Source organism: Bacillus rossius (genome assembly GCF_032445375.1).
Source record: "Bacillus rossius redtenbacheri isolate Brsri chromosome 9 unlocalized genomic scaffold, Brsri_v3 Brsri_v3_scf9_2, whole genome shotgun sequence".
NCBI lineage: Eukaryota > Metazoa > Arthropoda > Insecta > Phasmatodea > Bacillidae > Bacillus > Bacillus rossius.
In genome coordinates this window covers 7,450,931-7,475,934 of record NW_026962013.1, presented here as the reverse complement: position 1 = coordinate 7,475,934, position 25,004 = coordinate 7,450,931, and the positions used below count along the sequence as shown (strand labels likewise).

General features: G+C 37.6%; 1 protein-coding gene across 1 annotated transcript; it reads left to right on the top strand.

Moving 5' to 3' along the window:
- The first annotated feature begins 8 nt into the window (after window positions 1–8).
- LOC134543242 (zinc finger C2HC domain-containing protein 1A-like) lies at window positions 9–24,236 on the top strand. The gene is made up of 9 exons (XM_063388147.1): window positions 9–24; window positions 3,715–4,157; window positions 7,163–7,334; window positions 9,261–9,363; window positions 10,167–10,295; window positions 11,864–11,944; window positions 14,123–14,581; window positions 16,301–16,430; window positions 18,101–24,236. Exons 1-9 carry the CDS (start codon window positions 9–11, stop codon window positions 18,254–18,256), a joined length of 1,689 nt encoding a protein of 562 aa, XP_063244217.1. The 3' UTR covers window positions 18,257–24,236.
- Window positions 24,237–25,004: the final 768 nt, after the last annotated feature.

Here is a 25,004-nt window from a genome sequence, read left to right as displayed (position 1 = left end):
CAACGAAAATGGCAGAAAACGAAGGTAAATAACACTAGCATGGCTAAGTTATTAATTAAAAAACAGCTAACAATATATGTTATACTTATTATTCGCTGTTCATAAACACTAATTGTATGTTAATATATAATGTTGTGTTTCGTTTGTACGTTTTAAGTTACGTGAACGTGTTTATACCTGTTGGGTGTAACTAATGCTTCCAGAATTTGATGTTCCTTTTTTTCGTCTGCTGCCTTTAAATACATGTGCGATTTGACAGTTAGGCAAGCGTGAACAATAAATATTTTATTTAATTGGCATGCGAAACCTGTGAATACTTCAGTTTGGTGTATTTTACTTGAAACAAAGCTTTGTAGTAGCAATGCAAGCAATACAAGCCCACGTTAATTATTTTTTTTTGTGAACTGTCACTCGCCGCTAAATATGGAAACAAGTTATTTAAACGTAGGCAAAATGTTGTGGGAGCCTAGAGGTCATACTAAAGGCGTGTACCTCAGAGAAAAAAGCGCAATTCCATCAGGTGTAGTTCATAGAAAAGAATGGCAATGAAATGTTTTCAAACTGTACCCCCACAACTTTTTAAATTCATTCATTGATTGTAAAACTAATGTGAACTCTTCATGTACAATTATATATGAAACAAAAGTAAGCTTGTTGTAGCATTGAACCTGAGTTAGCAGTGGTTTACAGGTTTCAAGTTGTTTATAAAATCACTTCAGTAATAAATTGAGCTGATATATCAGTAGATTTACTCAAAACAATTTAGTTCTAAAAAAACTTAGAATAGCTATGCACTATACCAGGGGTGGAGGGGGGATCCTGTTCATTTATTATTATGTATTATTTATTTTTATCCACCTGACCATACAAACGGTTTCTTACTATGGTTTAGGACATGTTGAAATATAAGTTACCTAAATATTCAAAAGTACAGACAGAAAAAAAAAGCATTACAGGAACAATATATCCCTTTAAAGATAATTTACACCACTATAGTGTAGTGTTGAGAAGTATAAGCAATTCTAATGCAGACATAAATATTAGATAACTTGCTTGCTGAGTGTCGAACTGTTTGCATTGCCAAAAAGAGAACCAAAATGATAAGGCTCACAAAACTACATGCTCCACTGTTTTCCGAAACTTGAGCAAAGCAAGCACAGAGGGCACTTCAGCATATTTTGTTTTGTTTTTATCTTCCCATTTCTACATGTAGGATAATTGTTTTTATTTTAATTTTGGTAGAAATTGGTGGCTGATAAAGTTTAGCTTAATTTCTATACTTAATTTGTGATTTTTTTTTCATAAGTGTCAAATAATTGACTGAATTGCATGGTATTGACAACTACATCAATCTGCAGAAAATGAACTTTTCACACTTGAGTCAATATATTATAGTTAGGTATTGTTAAAATTAAATGTAGATATATAAATGTACACTTAGTTTCCTACTCTGTTGTTCCCATGACTGAAAATTTAAAAGGCATTTACTTAATCTTCCAGAGAGTGCACTACAGTTATGATTGTTTTTATTTCCAGTTGCAGGTTCATATTTTAAATGAGTGCTTTTAACACAGAATATTATCACTTGTTGTCTCTATGTTAACTTAGTGCTTGTAACACAGAATATTGTCACTTGTTGTCATTGAACATGTTATTTATGTGCCTGTAACATAGAATATTGTCACTTGTCTCTGACTATGTTACTTATGTGCCTGTAACACAGAATATTGTCACTTGTTGTCTCTGACTATGTTAACTGATGTGCCTGTAACACAGAATATTGTCACTTGTTGTCATTGAACATGTTATTTATGTGCCTGTAACACAGAATATTGTCACTTGTCTCTGACTATGTTACTTATGTGCCTGTAACACAGAATATTGTCACTTGTTGTCTCTGACTATGTTAACTTTGTGCTTGTAACACAGAATATTGTCACTTGTTGTCTCTGACTATGTTAACTGATGTGCCTGTAACACAGAATATTGTCACTTGTTGTCTCTGACTATGTTAACTTTGTGCTGGTAACACAGAATATTGTCACTTGTTGTCTCTGACTATGTTAACTGATGTGCCTGTAACACAGAATATTGTTACTTGTTATCATTGAACATGTTATTTATGTGCCTGCAACACAGAATATTATCACTTGTTGTCTCTATGTTAACTTAGTGCTTGTAACACAGAATATTGTCACTAGTTGTCATTGAACATGTTATTTATGTGCCTGTAACACAGAATATTGTCACTTGTCTCTGACTATGTTACTTATGTGCCTGTAACACAGAATATTGTCACTTGTTGTCTCTGACTATGTTAACTTTGTGCTTGTAACACAGAATATTGTCACTTGTTGTCTCTGACTATGTTAACTGATGTGCCTGTAACACAGAATATTGTCACTTGTTGTCTCTGACTATGTTAACTTTGTGCTTGTAACACAGAATATTGTCACTTGTTGTCTCTGACTATGTTAACTTTGTGCTTGTAACACAGAATATTGTCACTTGTTGTCTCTGACTATGTTAACTGATGTGCCTGTAACACAGAATATTGTCACTTGTTGTCTCTGACTATGTTAACTTTGTGCTTGTAACACAGAATATTGTCACTTGTTGTCTCTGACTATGTTAACTGATGTGCCTGTAACACAGAATATTGTCACTTGTTGTCTCTGACTATGTTAACTTTGTGCTTGTAACACAGAATATTGTCACTTGTTGTCTCTGACTATGTTAACTTTGTGCTTGTAACACAGAATATTGTCACTTGTTGTCTCTGACTATGTTACCTTATGTGCCTGTAACACAATATTTTCACTTGTCTCTGACTATGTTAACTTTGTGCTTGTAACACAGAATATTGTCACTTGTTGTCATTGAACATGTTACCTTATGTGCCTGTAACACAGAATATTGTCACTTGTTGTCTCTGACTATGTTAACTGATGTGCCTGTAACACAGAATATTGTCACTTGTTGTCTCTGACTATGTTAACTGATGTGCCTGTAACACAGAATATTGTCACTTGTTGTCTTTGACTATGTTAACTTTGTGCTTGTAACACAGAATATTGTCACTTGTTGTCTCTGACTATGTTAACTTTGTGCTTGTAACACAGAATATTGTCACTTGTTGTCTCTGACTATGTTACCTTATGTGCCTGTAACACAATATTTTCACTTGTCTTTGACTATGTTAACTTTGTGCTTGTAACACAGAATATTGTCACTTGTTGTCATTGAACATGTTACCTTATGTGCCTGTAACACAGAATATTGTCACTTGTTGTCTCTGACTATGTTACCTTATGTGCCTGTAACACAGAATATTTTCACTTGTCTCTGACTATGTTAACTTTGTGCTTGCAACACAGAATATTGTCACTTGTCATTGAACATGTTAACTTATGTGCCTGTAACACAGAATACATATTATCACTTGTTATCTCTATGTTAACTGATGTGCTGGTAACACAGAATATTGTCACTTGTTGTCTCTGACTATGTTAACTGATGTGCCTGTAACACAGAATATTGTCACTTGTTGTCATTGAACATGTTACCTTATGTGCTTGTGACACAGAATATTGTCACTTGTTGTCTCTGACTTTGTTAACTGAGTGCTTGTAACGCAGGGTATTGTTACTTGTAGTCTCCGACTGTGTTAGGTAACTGAGTGCCTGTAGCGCAGGGTACTGTCGCCTGCCGCAGGGGAGGAGCTGCCGATCCTGCTGCCGTGCGGGGTCTGCTGCAGGACGTTCCGGCCGGAGGTGCTGGAGAAGCACGCGCGGATATGCGAGAAGACGGCGGCCAAGAAGCGCAAGGCCTTCGACTCGGCCCAGCAGAGGATCCACGGGACCGACCTGGCAGAGTTCCTGCCGGCCGCGGCGCCGGCGGAGAAGACGCCCGCGCCCGCCCGCAAGCCCGGCCTCGCGCCCAGGAAGAAGCAGCAGCGGGAGCCGGGGGCCAGGCCCCGGGACGAGCGCCCGGCCGTCGCCCGGCCGCTGGGCAGCGAGCGCTGCCCGCACTGCGACCGGCTGTTCGGCCCCAAGTCGTTCGACCGCCACGTGGAGTGGTGCAAGGAGCAGAGCACCCGGATACCCAAGTCCCCGGCCGCCTCCAAGGCCAAGGAGCGGCTGGAAGCCAGGATCAAGGTGCTTGGTTGTGGCCTCACTCGTCCGAACACCTCCAACTCTACTCACTACTCCTACAGTTAGATGGTGTTACAGCAAACTAAATTTGGTCTTTATCATCATTTGAAATTAAAACTCATGATAGGAGTAAATACATATCAAGTGCAATTATGTGATAAACAACATAAAACAATACTACATAATTATTTTGATGAGAGTAAGTTAAAAAAAAAAAAACTCCAACCAAAACCTTAAAGATTCTCCTGGTAATGTTCCTTTGCTCATGAGAAAATTATAAATGTGAAAAAATAAAAAAGTACAGATAAATATATTTTTAATGCAATGGCAAAGATTTTATGGTTTCAAATTTTCACGTTTTTCTCTACTTTTTGTCACAATCTAATTTTTTTCAATGCTGTTACCTAACATGAATAAAAAAAATCGATACATAATGTCAAAAGCCCAAAATAATTATACTTATAAATTTCTTTGAGAATTTTGTGTGTAGGTCTTTAGTTATGTCTGTCTGGTATCTGATATGTACTGCTATTATTTAATTTACTTGATTTAAAACCGTAACACTTAGAAACAAATTTTTTTTACTTAAAATGTGGAATAACTAGAGGCACGATTATATGTTAATGCGCGATAAAACGAAATAACACCGAAAACCGCTTGAAAACACAAAATAAAACGAAATTGTGCGAAATCCACGATATGTCACGAAATTTCGTCTATCCTGATTATATACTTTTTTTTTTCCCATTCTGTAAGGACAATTCACTATCTTCAGCACAATCAAATATTTCTGACAGTAACTAGCAGCCATATATATTATATGTGACGGTGATTCATTATAGATTTTAAAATGAAGTCTCGGAATTAACGTAATATTTTCTTTAAACGGTAATCTTGTGTACCATAATAATTTAAGATGTTGATAACTATGATACAATGGGCGCCGTTCACTTTCTGTAAATACAAAAATAACAAACGTCCAAAATATGTTTTTCTAAGATTACGTTTTGAATCATTAAAATATTACACACTAAAGCGCATTGCTTTTACTGTTTATTTAAAATAAAGTACGTAGGGTACGAAAATAAAGTTAACCCTGCTTAACGTAACAATTGTAAATAATAAATAGTACATGTTTATGTCGGTATTAATTTTCACGTGCGTATGTTGGTATTCGGTATGCGTTTGTATTCACATCTATTCCAGCACGGCAAGTTTTTGCGTATTAAGAGGTTAAATTCTTCCTATGTGATTAAAAAATTTTGATAATGCCTAAAACGAAGGTTTCTACCAGTGACCGATCGAAAGAATTTTCCAGCGAAGGATTTTATTTCAGTGATAAAATTTTAATGTGCTAATTCTGTAACTGCAGGCTAGACTACGAGAGACGCGATACGCTTGTGAAACATGTCGCGAGTGAGAAACATAAGCGTTTGAGGCAAAACTCATCTGTTAAACGGCATCCTTGTCTAAGAGTCTTTAATGCCATTAATTTGCTGTTCAACCCAAGAAATGTGAGTAGGGTTAGTATAGAAGTTGCAAACCTACAGAAGTCTCTGCATAACTTGCATTCTGTTTCCCATCTTCCCATTGATACATTCATACATGGCTATGTTGCTTTCAAAAAAATAATTTAGGATGAACTTTCATTGCCAGAAACAAGCCAAATTGATGTTGCAAAGGTACTTTGCTCCCTTAAAGGGGACTACAGTGAATTTGCCCAAGCCAGTTTAAGGGCAATCTGGTTCCCAAAATCAAATGTTGATGCAGAACGTTCATTTTCCAGGTACTCACTGGTAGTTAGTGACAGAAGACAACGTCTCACTCCAGAAAATGCGGAAAATTTAACTATGATAGCATTTCAATAAAACCGTCTTAATAGTAACTTTGGAAGTGCTTAATTGTGTAATTTTGTAGTGTATGTGATTGTAATTCAGTTGTAAAATTTTTAGTAGTTATTTAAAAGTTTGAATTTATGAATTTGCAAATGAACTTAATTACCTATGAATTGGCAAATGAACTTAATTGTAATTATATCATGAGGTATTAGTGTTTATTAATATTTATTTAATAAATTTGCATGTCGTAAAGAAAAGCAAGAAAATTTTGCCGTGGGTATTTTGAGCAAAAAAATAAAACCATATAACACCGAAATCTTTATTTCTTTACACCGAAATTTGTCTTAAAATAACACCACAAAATCTTGACTCTAGGAATAACTACAGTCGTTTTGCAGTAGAAAAGGTAATGTAGTTATATGCAATTATATATAATAAATATATGTATTTATTTTTGCTTTGTGTCATGTCAACAGCATGGTCTTTACACAGGAACACACATCTCAGATGAGGGTTTGTATTTGTATGTATTATTAAACCAGATGAAACAAACAAACAAATCAAAAGTTGTAGGTTTTTATGGGCACAAATTCAAATAACACTTTTTTTTTTAATATTTTTAGATATTGAAACTACTTTTCACTGTCTGTAGCTAGTGATATGTGATTTTAGTTGCAATGTGTGTAGTTGTAAGCAGGACTTTTTTCTAGAAGTTGATTTAACAGGGGTTGAGATTTGTTTGAATGCAAAGAAGGCAAGTCTTTTCTTTTCTTGTCAGGGTGGAACTTGGTCTTTCCTGATGTAGATGTTTTAATACGCAACTTCGCTAGCATGTTTTACTACAGTTTCATTAATTACTAATATTTACGTTAACAATAAATAATTGTACTTAAAAATTTCCGATCACATATCACTGGCAATTAAAAAAAAAATGTTTATTGGCAAGTCGCTCAATGTCTGTCTAGTTCCACAGTTCGCACTCCTCACCGGAGCAAGGCTCAAACAGTGGTTTGCCCCTTACCTTGCGCCTGTCCACACACACAGTCTCGCGCCACTCAGTCGCCGCACTCTCACGGTCCAGTCAGGTTCCGCTTGGTTCCTCTCCAGGGGGGAGGGGGTCACTCGCAGGACAGCAGAGTCATGTGCGTCAGCTGTGGGCGAATGTTCCAGTACCGAGCGCCGGCCGTGAGGTCGCAGCGCGCCGTGACCCGGGAGAAGTACTCGCCGCTGGTCCGCAAGGCGAGCGGCCGGCTGCAGGACTTCAGTCCCAGCGCCGGCTACGGCTCCAACGCCAGCCTCGCCACCACCGTCAGCTCCGTCTCCGCCGTCGCCAGGGCGCCGGGTGGGTCTCTCTCCCGGACACCCTTGGAACTAGTCTCGCCCGTAACCAAGCACCTCGCTGTCAGGGGCATAGCCGGGGGGGTTTAGGGGTTCAACCTCCCCCCCTTAGCACCAAATCTTGAATTAATTTCTTATTCATCACTCAAACAAATTTCATATTAAAATTAATAAAATCTTTACCATTACAATATTTAAATTTAAGTACCGAAAACTGCTAAAATAGCACTATTTTACACCTTAAAATCAAAATTTTCCCAGGGGAGGATCCCCGGACCCCCGGCTTTAATAGGAGGGGGGCATGCTTCTTAACACCCCCCTTACACAAATCCTGGCTACGCCACTGCTCACTGTTCTAACAGTTATAAACAACTAGCTGATGTACCCGTGCTGTGCTACGGAAGCCTACAGTCAGAACACGCTCGCACTGCTAGTTTAGTACATCTACATGTGAGGCGGTCTCAGACACAGTGGCGAGAGATAATCCTCCGTGACTTGACAGCTGTGTCACTACGCTCTGCGAGAATTTTGTGGGGCTACTTGAAGAGATTTTACCCGGCCCTTTAAATTTACTTTTACTCTTGACCAGAACTGTGCACTGACGAGTGGTCATGGTGGTTTAGTGGTCAGATCACTTGTCTTCCACCACGGCGATCTGAGTATGACTCCAAGTAGGGTTAAGGGGAATGGAAAGGTAAAATATCTTGGGAATGCTGGAATCGAATATCAAGGATAAAATCTGAACTACTCATCATATTTATATATCTATCATATATATCTATAATACAGAATTTTACGTAATTGCTCAACAAGTGTGTCCTTCCTTACCTAAATGTTGCATGGCAGGTTTTAATTGGTTAAAATTCCTTTAAAATTCAACGATCAAGTGTTTTTTCACTTTGATTATATTAGAGTTCTAGATAATATTATATTACACAATACAAAAATTACATTTTGGTATAATTTTTAATTTTGTGGCTAATACCCCTTATTTCTGCATAAAGTTATTTAATTTTTTTTCTAAAAAACTATGCATTATTGTGGCCACTGCTGTACACACAACCCTCTGTAATTAAATTATCTAGTTGGCAAAACAAACCGCAAAGAAATATGATGAGTAGTTCAGATTTTATCCTTGATCTTCGATTCCAGGATTCCCAAAATATTGTACCTTTCCATTCCTCTTAAACCCCAGATTTTTTTTTTTTTTTGCGAGTGGAAAACACGATGGATATTGCAGTGAGCTGGTGGGTTTTCTCAGGGTACTCCCATTTCCCATTCTTTTCACATCTCCGTCAACCTGACATCATCTCATATGATCTAAGGTGTCAACGAAACGTTAAGCCACAATTCATTCATTCTTTGTGAGATTGAAGAGTTTATGGTTTTATTTTTAGTTCAATTTTGTTTTTTAAAACAAGAGGAATTTGGAGTTATTGTTTTTATTTTTATAAAAACTGTTTTGTTATACTTAATCTACCAAAATGGTGCTAAAATTTATATGCTTTATTTTTACGGTAAAATTATTTTTTAAAATATTGGTCTAAAACAGATATTCAGAAAACTAAAAACAAATTAGCAAGCATATACAGTCTAAAATTAATTTAATAAGAGCTCCACAATAAAACAAATCAAATTAATTTTTGTGATCCATGCATATTGGTACAATGTTTTGCCCAGAAATGACATTGCTTGAATTTCAAATATTAAAAGATTCAATTTTTTTATTATTTGAATTAAGTTTTAGTTAAATGCTACTTAATTCCATTATATTACATTTCGGTGCTAAGTGATGTATTAACTTGTATTTCGTTGTAATGCGGTGTTTTGTTTTTTTCGGTGTTATTTCAGTTTTTATCGCAATTCACCGTATAATCTTGGTAGATCCACGTATATCGTAGCTGCAGTACAGACAATGTCAATGTTCCAGCCTCGTCGCCGCGGCCAATGAGGGCCAACTCTGTGTTTGAGGCGGTCCAGCGAGTGAGTGTGCGTCAGAGGTCGGCATCCCCCAGCAAGCGTACACCACTCATGTGAGTAGCGATGCGACCGGTCCCTTCACAGTCCTGCGTGCGGAAACTGCAGAGAAGTTCGTGGTTGAGAAGTGTTCCTATGTAGCAAATTTTTTAACTGATATATGAAGTGAAGCCTGAATGCTTTTCATAGTCATAGTGCAAGTATGGTTTTTATCAAGATTCTTGATGACTGGCCAACTTTGCCTAAACAGTAGGGGTATTGTATGACCAAAACAGAATACTAACTAACCATTTAAAGCTCATTAAAAATCTGTGTGTGTGTGTATTAAGTGGGTATTTGGAACCGGAACCGTTTTTTTCAAAATGGGTAATTTCGGTACCAGTCTTCAAAGGAACCAAGAATTCCCGGTACTTTTGGTACTAGGTAGTTTTTTTTATTAATGGTGCAGCATTCGGTGATTGAAGTAGCAATAGTTAGTTTTGAATGATTAAACAAGTTTTAGTGACCAAAAGTAAAACAATAATCATTTGTGTTACAGTTTTTTATTGCAAAAAGTAGGTACCTACTAATGTAAACAAATCACTTTATTCTCATCCTTACCCTCAATCTTTAACTTTGGAGGACTTGTCTGAAATACTGTCGCACTATATTTTAATTTTCCTTTGGTATCACCGTTAAAACTATGTTGACGTTCAGTATTCCGGAAAAAATTGCTGATCCAGCGTTGTGGTGGTCTAGAGTGTGTCGGATTAAAGACCTTGCGCCGTACCTTTGCGTGCACTTGTGCGCTGCTCGTGGGACTGTCGAAAGAAGTGTCGTGCGTGCGAGTGGGCCTGCAGTGTCCTCTCTTCCCCAGCAGCAGGACCAGGAGTCTGATAGAGAGGACCGGGCAGCAGCCCCCGCCCGTGATCCTGGGGGGCAAGGAGCCCCCTCGCGCCGGCAGGGCGCGCACTGCCGCGCCCCCTTCCTCCGGGGACCAGGAGAGCAGGTGAGAGCCTCGCCACGCCTGATCGCACAGTTGCACACGCAGGCGTGAGAAACCGGAAATATGCCGTCATTGTTTCAACATTTTTTTTTTTAGGCCATAACAGTTTTCTGTTGTTTGAGTTTAACCCTTTGATCTCCTATGTCGAGAAAGGTTCGCCATCCTCAATTTCCCGTTCCAATCCTTAGTTGAATCTGGCTCACCTGTCCCTTGGAATCACACTGCGTACAATAATGTCACATGATTCAAGAAAAAGGAGAGCTAAACTTGAAAAATAATTGAGCAGGATTTTAAATACAGCAAACCTGGTTTAAAATAGGAGTTAAAAGGGTTAAAATTTATCTTTGGATAGTGTATAATCAAATGGGACGTGTTAAGCTAAAATTGACCCTGGCTGCTACAAAACAGTTTACCCTGTGAAGTTTTTTTTTTTTTATTTTTTTTTTTTATTTTTTTTTTTTTTTCCCATTTTTTGGGAAAGACTGCAACTACATTAACGCTGTTAATACCCTGTGTTTTGGACTTTGTAAATGTATGCTCGAACGGAGGCAAATTTTTTAAGTTAATAATATATATTTATGGCATGAAAAATGTTGAAAAACGATGTGGTGTCTTTTGGTCCCTTAAGGCACTTTGAAAAATATAGAGGGCTCCAAACCACTTGCATACTGACTCAATGTCCAAAATGTTCAGTTATCCAGGGGCCTACTGAGGACCCTACGTAAACAGAATATTCACATATGTAGCCGCAAAAGTTTACCCCAAGATGCATGTGTGACAGTTGACATGCTGTTAGGACAGAAAAATTCATATTTTAATGTGCATACAGTATAACATACTGAAATAATACACTACAAACACATAGTATACATATGTTAAAATGTTCAGATTAGCTGGAATGTACAAAGCTGTTGTGTTTCTTTATTTCTTTCTGTGTCCAAGTTGTTCCATGAGGGTGAGCCACAGACAAGCAAGTTGAACTTCAGTAGTGCTATGGACTGTGCATCTGTGTTCCGACTCTTGGGTTTTGAATCCTGCATTTGGCATGGGTTAAGATAATTACTGAAATTGTTGTGTAATCTGTTTTTTATACTAAGAAAGACAGTGATGTTAGAACCCTCTTGGAAAAGGAAAGCCAAACTACCTAAAAATACACAGTAATCAAAGTACTAAATGAACTGGAAAACTGCATAATTAGACCTTCAATACTTAAATTAAATACACTTTTGCATGTTGCTAAAATAGTACCACTGCTTTATTTATATATTAATGGTTTTGCATCTAGCAATTAGGTCTGTCCCAATTACAAATGGTTGAATGTTTATAGAGGCCTGTCTATTTTTTTCACACAATTTTTTTTTGTTGAGAGAGTAAAAAGCAATAGTTGTGTATTGAAAGTTGAGAGACAATAAAAATGTATTTGTACTGATAATACGTGTTTCAAAGCGTGAAATGGATCTTGGAGTTACGTATGATTTTCAAAGAGTTTTTTAAGAAGAGATAGTTTTGTCTGCATCGCGGTAGCGCAGAAAAAAAAGCCTGCCAGCTTGTTTGATGTTCTGTTTGTTCAGGTCTAGGTTCCCTCGAGTCCTGAGGGGCAACTTCACCACCCCTAACCTGCCCAATTTCACAGTTATTCTCGGTGATCCAGCGTGAGTATTTCCCCCCCCCCCTCCCCTGCTTCTCTCGCACCGCCGTCCCCGCACCGCCGTGTGTTGTCTTCCTGCACGTCGCACCTAGTGGCATGTTCTGTGTACCTCGTAGGGCTCTGGTGGCTCCGACTGCTAGGGCTTCGTGTTCCTGTGGACACTGACTGGTCAGCAATGGGTCAAAGTATTTCAGATCTCAGCATAATGTAGGAGGATCTACCATCTCAACACTTTCTACCACTTGTAACCTCTCATTTTTTTGAACTTTCGCTTCTTGTTTTTTTTTTTAAAAACTTTAAATGTACCTAACTAATTTTGCTTCTAGCTGTTCACAAATATGTTTAAAATTATAATTTATATATATGTTTTTTTTTGACATACGCCATTGCAGGTTACACTGTACGTCGTACAGGAACCTCAGTAACGGATATAAAAAAAAAAAGATGAACACGCAAACGCAGAACACAAGTTGAAATCAGCCCGTGTCAAAAGTAAAATGGGAAGAAAGCACAGAGAATTCAGTTTTAGGAATAATTAAAAAAATATATATATATATCATGCTACAGACAAACGTAGTGGGCTGATGACGACGGAACAGTTGCAAAAAGACAAAAACCCGACCTTGGACAACGTAACTACAAACAGGCGAATCCAGTGATGATACTGAACAGATGATCTGGATGACAAGACAACACAGACACACCCAGATGAACCCAACAGTGTGATTAAACACACATTCTGTGACACCGCCACGATGATAGAACATAGCACAGAAAAAACAGCAATGGCGCATGTCAAAATAAAAATTTTCCATCATTCTTCCCCATTGCAAGACTTTTTCAAAGTACATATCAGATTATATTGAAAAATGTCTAAAAAAAAGTTTTTTACTATAGTAAATGCTGTTTATAGTTTGTGTAGTTGCATTTTTATTGTTTCAATGTTGTCTTTATCGTGTAAGTGTATAGAATACACCACCTGTAATTTCAACATCTAAAGGTGATTATTTTATTTCCATGTGTAGGTACCCAGTTTTGCAGTCTTGTCATACTACTGTAAATTTGCATGAGAAATTTTCTCCCTCCAATGTTCTTGAGCAGAATTGTTTGGTTAATGCTTTGGGGCTGCTTCTCCAGCGAATCCACAGGCACACTCGGATTGTGCCGTTACAGCAACACTTGTTTTTTTTTTCCACCTCAATTTTTTTTATTCCTTTGAAATTAATTGTGTGTCCATTACCTATCTCGCCCGAGGAAAGTGACGGATGCTAAGTGTTAAAATGTCGTGAAGTTTGGGGATATCTTTTCTGACTTCTTGGTACGTTGGTTGTGTTATTTGTGATTGGATTTTCTTCGCCTATCGTTACTCAGTTCTTTTTTTTTTCTTTTTGCAATTTTTTGACAAACTTTTTTGACTGCAATTGTCTTTTTAATATTTTTTATATTCTTGGTTTTCATTCTTCATAGTCTTTTATTGTCAGTTTTAATACTACGGTATTTACAGGTTCACTGCAACTATTTTTGATGCTCATTTGTTTTGTTTATGTTTCGTTCCAGGACTCATGCTCGTGATAGTACAGAACAATTTGGTTACCATAACTTGGGCATGTTATAGTGAGCCGTATGCTTACACAGTGATTTATTTTACATTAGTGGTCTTTTTGAATTTTTTTTTTGATGATAATTCGACAGCTATTTATTAGTAGTTCTGTGGTGAATGGCCTTTTTAATTTTTGTTACATGATTTAATTACAGTTTTTTATTTTTTATTTTTTTTTAATATCTCCTCTTGAATTTTTTTCCTGTGTGAAATTAGAAACATTTTTAATTTCTCAAGATTGGATGGTTTTTGGTGAATTTTTTTTGTACTTGATATTGGTACAAGTATCAGTAAAACTCTTTTAACTACATATTTATAATTTAAATAGTTTTCCTGCAATTTCAAATATATAAGGAATATAATTTTTTTTTGTTGTAAGTTAATTTAGCAATATTGGTGCAAGTCAGAAATATCTTCAGAGAGTTAGCCTGTATTTGCAGTCGGCATGCATAGTGGTGTCAAACAGTTGTGTTGAGGAAGTATGACGTAGTCGCAAAGTGGTGGGTAAACAGTGATGATACTGATGATGAGTGATGTGTTCCGTGAGATGTGCCAGGAATGGCAGGTCCCTCGTTGTTCCAGCCCGTCGGAGGACGGCTACGACCCGTACGTGTTCGCGGAGAGGCAGATGATGGAGCTGCTGTCCCACGTGAGCAGCCGGCGCGTGCCGGAGGTCGTCCGGCCCACGCCCATGGCCCCCGCCGCCCTCGCCACCTCCCCCACCTCCGCCTTCACCAAGTACTCTGCCCCCGCGGGCCCGGAGGTGCCGCCCCCCGGCGGGGACGCCTTCCGGAGCCTGTCGCTCCTGCCGTCGTCGCCCGCGTCGCGCATGCGCACCAAGTACCGCGCCAAGCTGGAGCGGGCCGCCCTCTCGCTGAAGCGGTCCGTGTCCCTGTTCCGCCCGCCCGCGGAGGGGGCCCGCCCCCAGGAGAGCCCGCCCTCCCCGGGCCCCTGCCCGGACGGCGGCGACGGCACGGAGGACGAGGAGCTGCTGGCGCACACGGCCGGGCTCAAGATCAGCGCCGACTCGGCGTACAGCAGGTGCGACGCGGTTCCCATTTCATGTTTGGTTCTCGCAGTCGTTATTACATCATGCTTTAAGGCCCCCGCCTACCCGGTCACACAGACGGTGCACAGTGCCTCAGGGAAAAACGTGATTTCAAAACTACTCAAGCTATCCTAGTGGGGTGTGTTTACAAAAAGCATTTAAGAGTTCGCCGAGGCCCGAAAAGTACTTTTGATTTTGGATCATGTTTTTAAACTGTATTTCTAGAAGAGTTAAAATGGCTAAAACGCATGTTTTAAGAGTAATTTTGTAGGCGTAAAACAACCGGTACAGATTATTAAAAGCACTTAAGGGACTTGCATTACACCTTTATCTTCATTTCTCCGCCATATAATGTTGCGGTCACCGCTTAAATTTCACGGTTATCCTGTGACGACGAGAAGACTGCTGGCCAATTCGGAGACTTGCGCTTAGAGGCGACACTGCGTTAGAAATACCATCGAGCGTCGCGCTTATCATCCCGCCTCACTGACACACATACACCCCCTGACGAGGCGGGCCCCTTAAGCTGTGTTACAATTTGTTGTTAGATTTCCCTTGAAATGACTTAATTTATTCAGATACTAGCGACCCACCCCGGCTTCACACGGGTGCAATGCTGATACTAAATATCACTTACTAATTATAAATATAAACAAAAGATACCTATTCTATTCAGTTCTTTTTGAACTTAAATACCTTACCTTAAACTATGATTTTCGATAATTAAATAAAAAATATTTTACTTACTATTTCTTCGACTGAAAACAAAAGATAATCAACAATTATTAACAACATGATCTATCTCGTAGGGTTCAGCCAGCGTTTGCAATGTAAGTGCAAAAAAAATGTGTTTATTTACGACATCACATTAGAAACCTTTAAAATTATCAGTGTTTCTCTACTATATTATACATGTATTATATATATATAAACCTTCCTCTTGAATCACTCTATTAAAAAAAAAAACGCATAAAAATCTGTTGCGTGGTTATAAAGATCTAAGCATACATAGGGACAGACAAACAGCGGGAAGCGACTTTGTTTTATACTACGTATGTAGTGATAAACTTAATGATCAAATTAAAAATTAACAATAGTCATGGTAACACTGGTATTAAAGTTTTGCTCAGTGTACCAGATTTTATGAAGCAGAATTTGTATTAAAAACCAATTGGTTATTCATTTTGAATGTCATATTTTTTTATAGCTCTTCTTGTGTAATTCCAAGTTATATGGTAAAAATTTCTCTTTAAGAAAATCCCACTTAAAGAAATTTTCCTGCATAATAAGACAAGTGTACAAAACCTACTGCTTGAACTATAAATACATGCAATTTTACCATTTTAATAAGTTTCTACTGCTAATATGTGTAAATTTCCAAGTACATTGAGGAATTTTTATCAGGGTTTTTCTATAAATTTAACCTCACACATAAAAATTTGCTGACTTCTTATTATTTAAGTGCTTGAAGAAATTTTTTGTTCATAAGTAGATTTTATATCTATTCTTTTATTTTTTTAATGGAAAACTAGTGGTTTTAAGTGTGCATTTTTTAGCAAGTTACGTATAGTCAGTCGTTAAATACTTGATATTCAGCTTGTTGCAGATTTTAACCGTTTGAGGTCATGTAAGACATTTCTACTACGGAGTTTTGATGTGTATCTGGTGGTGTCAGCGCCGACGTGGGAGGCTGAGGTGGTTCTTTGCCGCAGCCTGAACCGCCGGTCCCCCCGCCTGTCCCGGAGCCCGGAGCAGCCCGCGAGCAGCGCCCCGGACACGGACCTCCGTTGCCCCAGCCCCAGCGGCTCCGAGACGTCCCTCCCGCAGCTCTGCCCCTCGCAGGTGAGTGTCGGAGCGTCACCGGGCTTCAAGGGCCCACGTTACAGTTGGCAAGGGGGGGGCCATAGACCTGGGGGTAAGTAGTATTTTTAAATGTTCTGGAAGACTAATGACGACTTGTAAGTAGCCATAAGAAAAGTTCCAGTTCCGACCCTGTTAGAAACTTTGTCCTTGTTACCAAAATACTAGGCTACGGTACATTTAAATCAATTTCGTGGAAGAAAAACACCTGACTGCGCTATATTTTTTTCCTTTATCTGAGAGCTAGGGGAATGCAAACCAAACCCCCACCCCCTACCCCATCACCCCTTGCCAGGGTTACCTGCTCCAAACAGCACTCTTATTTTTACATTCCTCCATTTCTTCTTGGCATTCTAGAGACCAAGTTGGTGAGGTGGTAAGACATTATGCTCTCATTCCAGAAGTTCCATGTTCGAATCCCGGCTTGTCCGTCCTGGTTTTTGTTTTCTATCGGTTTTCCGAAATCACCCGAAGTAAATGCTCGTATAGTTTGTTGTTGCAGGCCAATGCAGAATCCTCCCCCAATATTGCTTATCTGTAAGTACCCCATAAAAGTAAAAAATTATAGAAAGATGTGTTTAAAGTTCCTAGAGAATGAAATCATTAAAAAATTTTTTTTTTGCTTAAATGTGTTGCTGCAACAGTTTACACGTGATTACAAAAAAAATTAAGGTCAAGAAAAAAATTTTAAAATCTATTATTTGGGAGACATTTGTACATTCTATTTTTTCCTATGCTTAGCTATGGCCGCTATGGGTCATTAAAATTTATCAAAGCCTTTTTATTTTTTAGTTTGAAGTGATTACTAATTAATAGATGTAAACATAAAACTCTGGCAGTAAGCATTAACATTCATGCTGGTAAAAGGTTGGTTTTATTATTTTAGTTCTGATCTGATTGTAGAAGTCAAATTTCTTGTTTTAATTTCATTTTCACTAACAAAATACATACGTAGTTTATTTCTGACTGAACGTATGTCTTCTTATGTGAAGTAGTTTTGCACATGTGTAGCAAATATTTGATAAATAAGCACTTAATGTAGTACTCTTGTAACTAACAAAAAAAAGTTCATTATATTTTTAAAAAAAATTATGAGCATTTTGATGTATGTCAAGGTAAATGGATGTATTTTTTTCCTTGCGTGAATAAAATTGTCTTTCTTGAGAACTGTTCTCCGCGTAAACACGAACATCCCTTTTTTGATAGTACACACAAATACTTTCATCAAATGACGAAAGTGTTGCGAAGGTATCAGGCCTGTGCGAATTTCAGTATTATTAGTTCTTTTGATCGTGTGTACATGTATGTATATGTGTGCAGTGGCGTAGCCAGGATTTGTGTATGGGGGGTGTTGAGAAGCATTTCCCCCCCCCCCCCTCCCCGTATTAAAGCGGGGGGTCCGGGAAAATTTGGATTTTAAGGTGTAAAATAGTGCTATTTAGCAGTTTTCGGTTCTTGAATTCAAATATTGTAATGGTAAAATTTTTTATTAATTTTAATATGAAATTTGTTTGAGTGATGAATAAGAAAATATTTAAAGATTTGGTGCTAAAGGGGGGGGGGGGGGTTGAACCCCTAAACTTCCCCCCCTGGCTACGCCCCTGGAGTGTGCGGTGTGGGGGGTTGTGATGATCACGAGTCGCGTGGCGCAGGTGGGTCCGGGGCGGAGGAGCCCGCCACAGCCGCCCGCCAGCCCGCAGAACTGCCTCGCCAAGCTGTCCAAGTTCTGCCACGAGTGCGGCACCCGGTACCCGGTGTCCATCGCCAAGTTCTGCTGCGAGTGCGGGGTGCGCCGGCTGGTGGTCTGAGTCCCCTCCCCGAGCCCCACTCGACGTAGCATCACTCACCGACTCACCACTCTCCATTCCCGCACGCTCGACACAACGCTGCAACGTTCCGGCCTCGTTAACCGCACTCACCACCGTCATCTCACTCATCTTCTTGCTCATTCGTTTTTGATACTATTTGTATTTTTGCTACTAAAAGTATTAAGAGAATTATTTGTTGCATGTTTTTTTAGTTCAGATGTTTTTTCGATTTGTGTGTTGATTGACCAAAAAAAGTATATACAGTAACAGTATTTAACAGGGTGCTAACTGCTAACATAATATAATATGATATAGGCAGGTTGACTGGTTTGAATTAATTTTGCGTGTTTAATTTTTTTTACCAAAGGGGAATGGATTTGCGACGAGAATTTTTTTGGCCTAGACTATAACCAGGCCACAAAGTTATCTTTAATACTAGGGATTAGGAATGAAATTTGTTCAGCTGAGAATGTTATGAAATGAAATTATAGTGCAAAATGTTATTTCCATGTATGTATGTAGTATTATGTTTCTGAGCCAGAAGTAGCATTTACAAGGAAGTTTTTTTAATTACAGGTGTGCACCAACCTAGAAAATGTGCAACCTACAAATAAAATGTACTTAGGAAAACTTCTGATTGTGATGCAGAAACATGCTTGGGCATTTGGCCTGTCAACTTGGTATAGTGTTGGCGTAATATGTTAGACTGATTCACAGCCATGTTTTTGCTAATTTTAAATTGATCCTTCCTTTATGTGTGCTCTTCTAGGATATAATTTTTATGGGAACATTCATACATGTTAAAATGTTACATTCAAAATTGTAAAAAAAAGAAATAATGTCTAAATTTTCCTGAGTTAATCATGGAACCTAGTGTTAGACCTATTTATGTTATTAGATCCATGTGCTGTGCCATATTCTACGTTTTTTTTTTTGCTAGTTATGTATTTGTATCTCTGCATGTCTTGTGTATCGTTTTAACTCTAGAACATGCCTATTTGCTAAAATATTAATGTGTTTCTTTACAGTGTGTCTCATTTTATCACTTTTTTAGTGATCTATAGAGTAGGTATGGAATCCATCACATCTTGGTTTCGTATGCCTAGAAATGTGAGCCAATAATTTACACGACAAAATCAGTGAATGTTTCTTAATCTGGCACAGTCAGGGCCACGGTCGTTCCGGACCAGTGATTTGGCCGGATTATCGAACATACATTGAGTTTTGACGGGAATACCGAATGTGGAAATGCGGAACTGTAACTTGCCGTAGAACAGTAAACGCTGTGCCGAAATGAAAACTGACAATACTGATAAACTCCGTGCGAACCAAAAAAAAAATGCAAGCTGCGCAGTCACCTGACATGGCGTTTAAGGTTAGTAACCTAAACCTGCCTGAAAGAATCGGAACGTGAGTGGCTCGATTGTTGTTGGATTACATGCATTTTATGCCAGGTTAAATATCGTCACTGTACAATGTGGGCGCATACAAAATGGATATGTGGGCAGACTGTTAGCTCAAGAGTAGGAAAATGGATATGTGGGCAGACTGTTAGCTCAAGAGTTAAGTCCAGGAAATAGTTGTTGTACATCAGCGGTTTACATATGAAGCTTAGGGATCTGCACCTTTGTGATCTATTTCTTTTGAAAAATACGTAAACTTGAAAATAATCTTTATTGGGAATTTTTTTTTGTAAGTATTTAATTAATTCATGTAGCTTAAATACTATACATTTTGTTTTTGTTCCTGAACTTTTTTTAAATTTATTTTGAAGTAAATGTCTTTTTTTAGTGAATGTAGATAAAAAGCGCAGCTAAGTTTCCTGGTGAGCCTAGCTAGAGTTTTGAAATTAAAAACTGGAAGAGCTGCTTTGTTGATTTTATGACTGTAATTACAGTAGTTTTTTTCAGCAGTGTCAAACAGATCTCCCCATGTCTGAGGAGGGACCTTCAGCGACCAAGATCGCTGAATTGCGGCCCTCTTGAGGCACATCACGACTTGTTTATGAGCACTGTGGCTCAGGGCCGGATCTACTGCCTGTGGGCCCCTAGGCTGAGTCTGTGGTGCGGGCCCTCTCTAAGAGGAAGGGGGGGGGGGGGGTTATATGGAGTATCCCCTTCCAGTGAAACAGTGGGTGCCTCTTGCCTGGGTCTGGGTGGCTAGTTTATTTCAATTGACCTACAAAACTCATATTTTTGATCAATTTTCTATTTTGAAAAAAATTACGTAGTTTGATATTAAACTAGACAATTTAAACCAAACAGTATTTAGAGGTTAAGGAATTAAGCGACACCAAAACCAATGAAAATAATCAAAAATTATTTATGCAGAATAGTTCAGTTCAGCGCAATTAATCCACACAAAACAACTGGACAATATGTCGACGTGTATTTTAAGAATATAAGAAGATCCAAATTGCAGCATAATTTCTTTTTAATGTCGTGTGGTGCGGGCCCCCATTTGTGGTGCGGGCCCATAGGCTACAGCCTAGATGGCCTGCGCGTGAATACGGCCCTGCTGTGTTTGTATCCAAGCAGTTCACAGGTCCTGTCACATAACTATGTGACCTACAATATAGCCTTAAGGAGCTGGCTTGGTTAGAGGTGTGTTTGTGTTAGTTGAGGCAGGACAAAAAGAAGTGTGACATGCGCAGTCTCCTCATCGTACGTAGGACAACTGGGAGACTTGAGCAGGGACCGTATGGCTGAGAAATGAAAATAAAAGGCGTAGTGGTGTTTCGTGCCTGAAAATTATTCCGAATACATGCGTTGTAGCCATTTTCACTGTTCACTGTTCTAAAATTACAGTTTAAAAAAGGAAATACGCAATCAGAACTACTTATTCACACTCGGCATAATCTTAAATGCTTTTCATAAAAAACACCTCACGTGAATACATATCTGGAGCAGTTTTCAAATCATGTGGGTTTTTTTTTTCTTCTTTTTTTTCTGAATCTCTGCACATTGTATGCGTGCTCAGTTAGGTGGGGCCCTTAACATTTGCCCATTTATGTTAATACTTTACCCAGATTTCACTCGATTATTAATCTCAGTTACATGAACTCATTCATGCACATTATGTGCTCTCTGTATTTGCATTTTGTAGTTTTAAGTGTGATGGTTTTACTAGCAGTAACTATCACATTATCTTCTGATCCTTGTTGGACCATTTGGTTTGTGTGCTTATATTAAATCTCCGGGGAGAATTCTTGTATTGAAGTAAATAGTTTTGTTAGAAGCATTCACTATTTTAAAAGGAATTTTGTATTATTTTTTGTTTTGTTTTTTTAGTGTTTCTAGTATTGCTTGCCCACTTTTTAGTGATTATGTGATTATCACTGATTTTTTCTTCTTTTTTTAAAATCAGATCAGAAGAAAATGTGTAGAGAATATGTTGTCAATAAGGCATGGTTAGAAAAACTGTATGAATGTGTAACCATTGTTTTGATACTTTCCATACATTTTTTCATCACTTATATATATTTGCTTTATATGCGTTAAGAATTATGCGTGCCAAGAAAACTTGAAGGAAAAGGACCTCGTTACGGTCACAGTCAGACCATGCTGCTCAACGAGTTCAATACAAGGTACCGATCTCGGGGGAGATCCCTCTCGTGGTGTTTCACGAAGCAAGCTACTCGGTTGAGCTTGTGTTTATTTTTCTGTATCTTGTTTCTCTTACGACAAGCATTCCACCAATGCCCCATTCCTAGCCTGATCTCACGTTATCCGTTCTTCATGCTAGCCGTGACATGACCGGCAGGTAACTTTTGTAGAGGTTTCTTGTTTTACTGTTTTGTGGGGTACGTTTTTATTCCTTCCCATGAAAATTAGTACTTTCATTCTTATGCTTCTCAAGTTTTTTTTTATATTTACGTTTTACATGTTTACATGTTACAAATTTGTTTTTACATGTAAAGGTGTGTTTGCTTTGGACAGGTCCCGTTGCATTTTGGACACCACCCAAAAACAACATCAGTGTGTATATTCCAAAAAAATGGAAACGGCACGAGTTTCGACGAGAATCGCTGTAATAACACTGGGTGAAAAATATTACATTTTTCAAAATGCGGAAGAACCTTTCACAAACTTACCTATTTAGGTTTGACGATGAAATGGTTCTGATAGGAGCAGGGATCGTGAAATTCGCTATTAGCTTCATCACACACAGGTTCGTAATTTTGTCATGAAATATGCACTTTAAAAAAATTATCATTGATACTATTTTTTTTTTGTAACTTGTGAGTGAATTCTGACAGTTATTCTTAGGCACAGAAAGCTGCTGTAATGAAAATGAAAGGAGACACTAACCATTGAAATTTACGAGTGCCTTGACTTCATAAGTTACTTGGCCTTTTAATAAATGTTGTGTACAAAACAATATTGAAAAGTGCTCTTATAGAAGGTAGATTGAGCCTAGGTAAATGTACTTATAGTATCCAATTCACAGAACTTTCTAGGGAAATGTGTAAAAAATGTCACTACATATATTGTTAAAGTTTCAAACATGTTTATAGATGTGCTGTTTTTGATGTTAAACTTAAAAGGCATGATAAAATAAAATGACAGGAAAATTATCTATTTGGTGCATGTGTACTGTTAAGATTTATCACCAAGTGCAACTTGATGAAATATTTTCATTAACTTTGGAAAATGAAATTATAGAAGAAAATATGTCATCAACTCATCATCAATGTAATCATGTTATGTAACATTTTAAAGATGTACACCACAGGAGTGTATAATCCCCCTGAAATAAAAAAAAAAACCTTAACATTCCCCCCAACAAAAGGAAAGAATTTAAAATAAACCATGCAAAGAGATTCTACACAGCAACCCCCCCCCCCCCCCTCCTTCCCAATTCCATTTCCTTTTATCAGCCCGTAAGGAAGGAAATTCTGCTTAAACTCCTGGTAAAATATGCTGTTTCTTAGAATCGTCAGAAAGTTGCAAAAAAGTGTTTGATGAGATGGTCAAATCACTAACGTTCTGCTGAATTATTGTTCTGAACATATGTTCTGTACTGGTATGTATTTTTCGTGTATTGTGACCTAGCTAATCAGTGTCGCATCACACCAAGTTTGGGTGGAACTAAGATCATTATGTCGTGCAAAAAATTACTTTAAAAACATCACCGCAAGAAAAAATACTTATTTATGACATTAACTGCACAGTAAAACTAATTGTGAGTCGTACAATTTAAAGTCATTTTGCGACAGTTATCAAAATAATTTTAAAATAAAATAAATATACACATTATGTAGTGAAAAATCATAAATTATTGCAGACACATTTTACTTATGATCTGTAGGAATTTCATTAGATGTTATACTTCCATCAGTCTTGTATTTAGAACTTAATTTACAACATAAAATATTTATAACTTGAAATATATGTTTTTCATGGACACATTTTACACTTATGAACGCTGAGGTTTATAGTTTGTAAAACATACTCCTTAAATGCTTACTATTTTGATTTTTGAGCTATAAAAGTGTTTCAACATTCCTTGTTTGTAATTGCAAGAAAAATAAACTGTGTTCCTGCATGGATGAAAATGATATTGCCAAGTACCTATATTAATATCATTAGAATTAAATCTCTGAACCTTGTCCTGAATTTGTTCATAATATGTAATTTATGATTATACTTTCAACCTTAAGCTAGAGACACATTTTCAGAGAGTTAAATGTGATAGTACACCTAACTCCAGATTGTAACAAGAGGTTTAAGTTGTGTCTTTCTGTTTCTTAACATTGAAATTAGATATAATTATGGTATAACCGGCCATAACTCTAGTACCATGTGTGATATTGACTTGTTTGATTGAAATTCCTTATTAATACAACTACATATGTATTATTTTTGGTACCATTGAAATTAATGTAACAAAAGACATCACAGTATATGATTTTCAAATAAAATAATCGTAACAAGTGATTTAATTAAAATTGTGTTTTATTGAAACCCAGATGTGTGGCAAGACCAAAGACCATGTAAATGAGTTGCGTGGTAAAATATTTGTGGCTCCGAAATTGAACTGCTAATTGCCAATAAAATTGTCAAGATGTGTCAGGCAGATGCTGTTAGCACATTGTTTAGGATATAAAATCTATGTCAGTGTTTCAATATTGTAAGTCCATTTAAATATTTCTATTTACCAGTTAATATTTTAACAAAAAGTGTCTTAAAGTGCCATTTCCCCATTTGTAAAGAAATACACATAGCATCGCTCACACCATCTGAATTTTGACAATCGTGTTAGCATATATAAAGCAAGTGTTGACCCCATACTCAGAAGATAAGAATCTGCCTTTATCAGTCATTATCATTGACACTTGTATTACACACAGTACAAAAGTGTAAGTATTCAAGTAGCCACCATTGTGCTTTTTTCTTTTTCTTTACGAGCTGGTGTCATAACTGCAGCACTGATAGTCTTTTTCGAGAATTATAAGGAATATTTATGCTACTAAGTTAATTTATAGATTAAGAGTTCATACATGTGTTGATGAAGAAAATTACGAATAACATATAAATTATTAATATCGATAAAGAATATTGTCACTGTGGCTTTGCATTCGTACACTGACAACAAAGTGAACACGTAAGGTGAAATGTGGCAGCTGACTTTGAATTAGTCTTAATTCACTAATGTCTTAGCAGCAGAGTCTTATATGTTCATTGTTTGATGGAGTTGGCCAGTACCGTAAATTGAAATGAACAAAAGGGCCTAGTTTTAATCATCA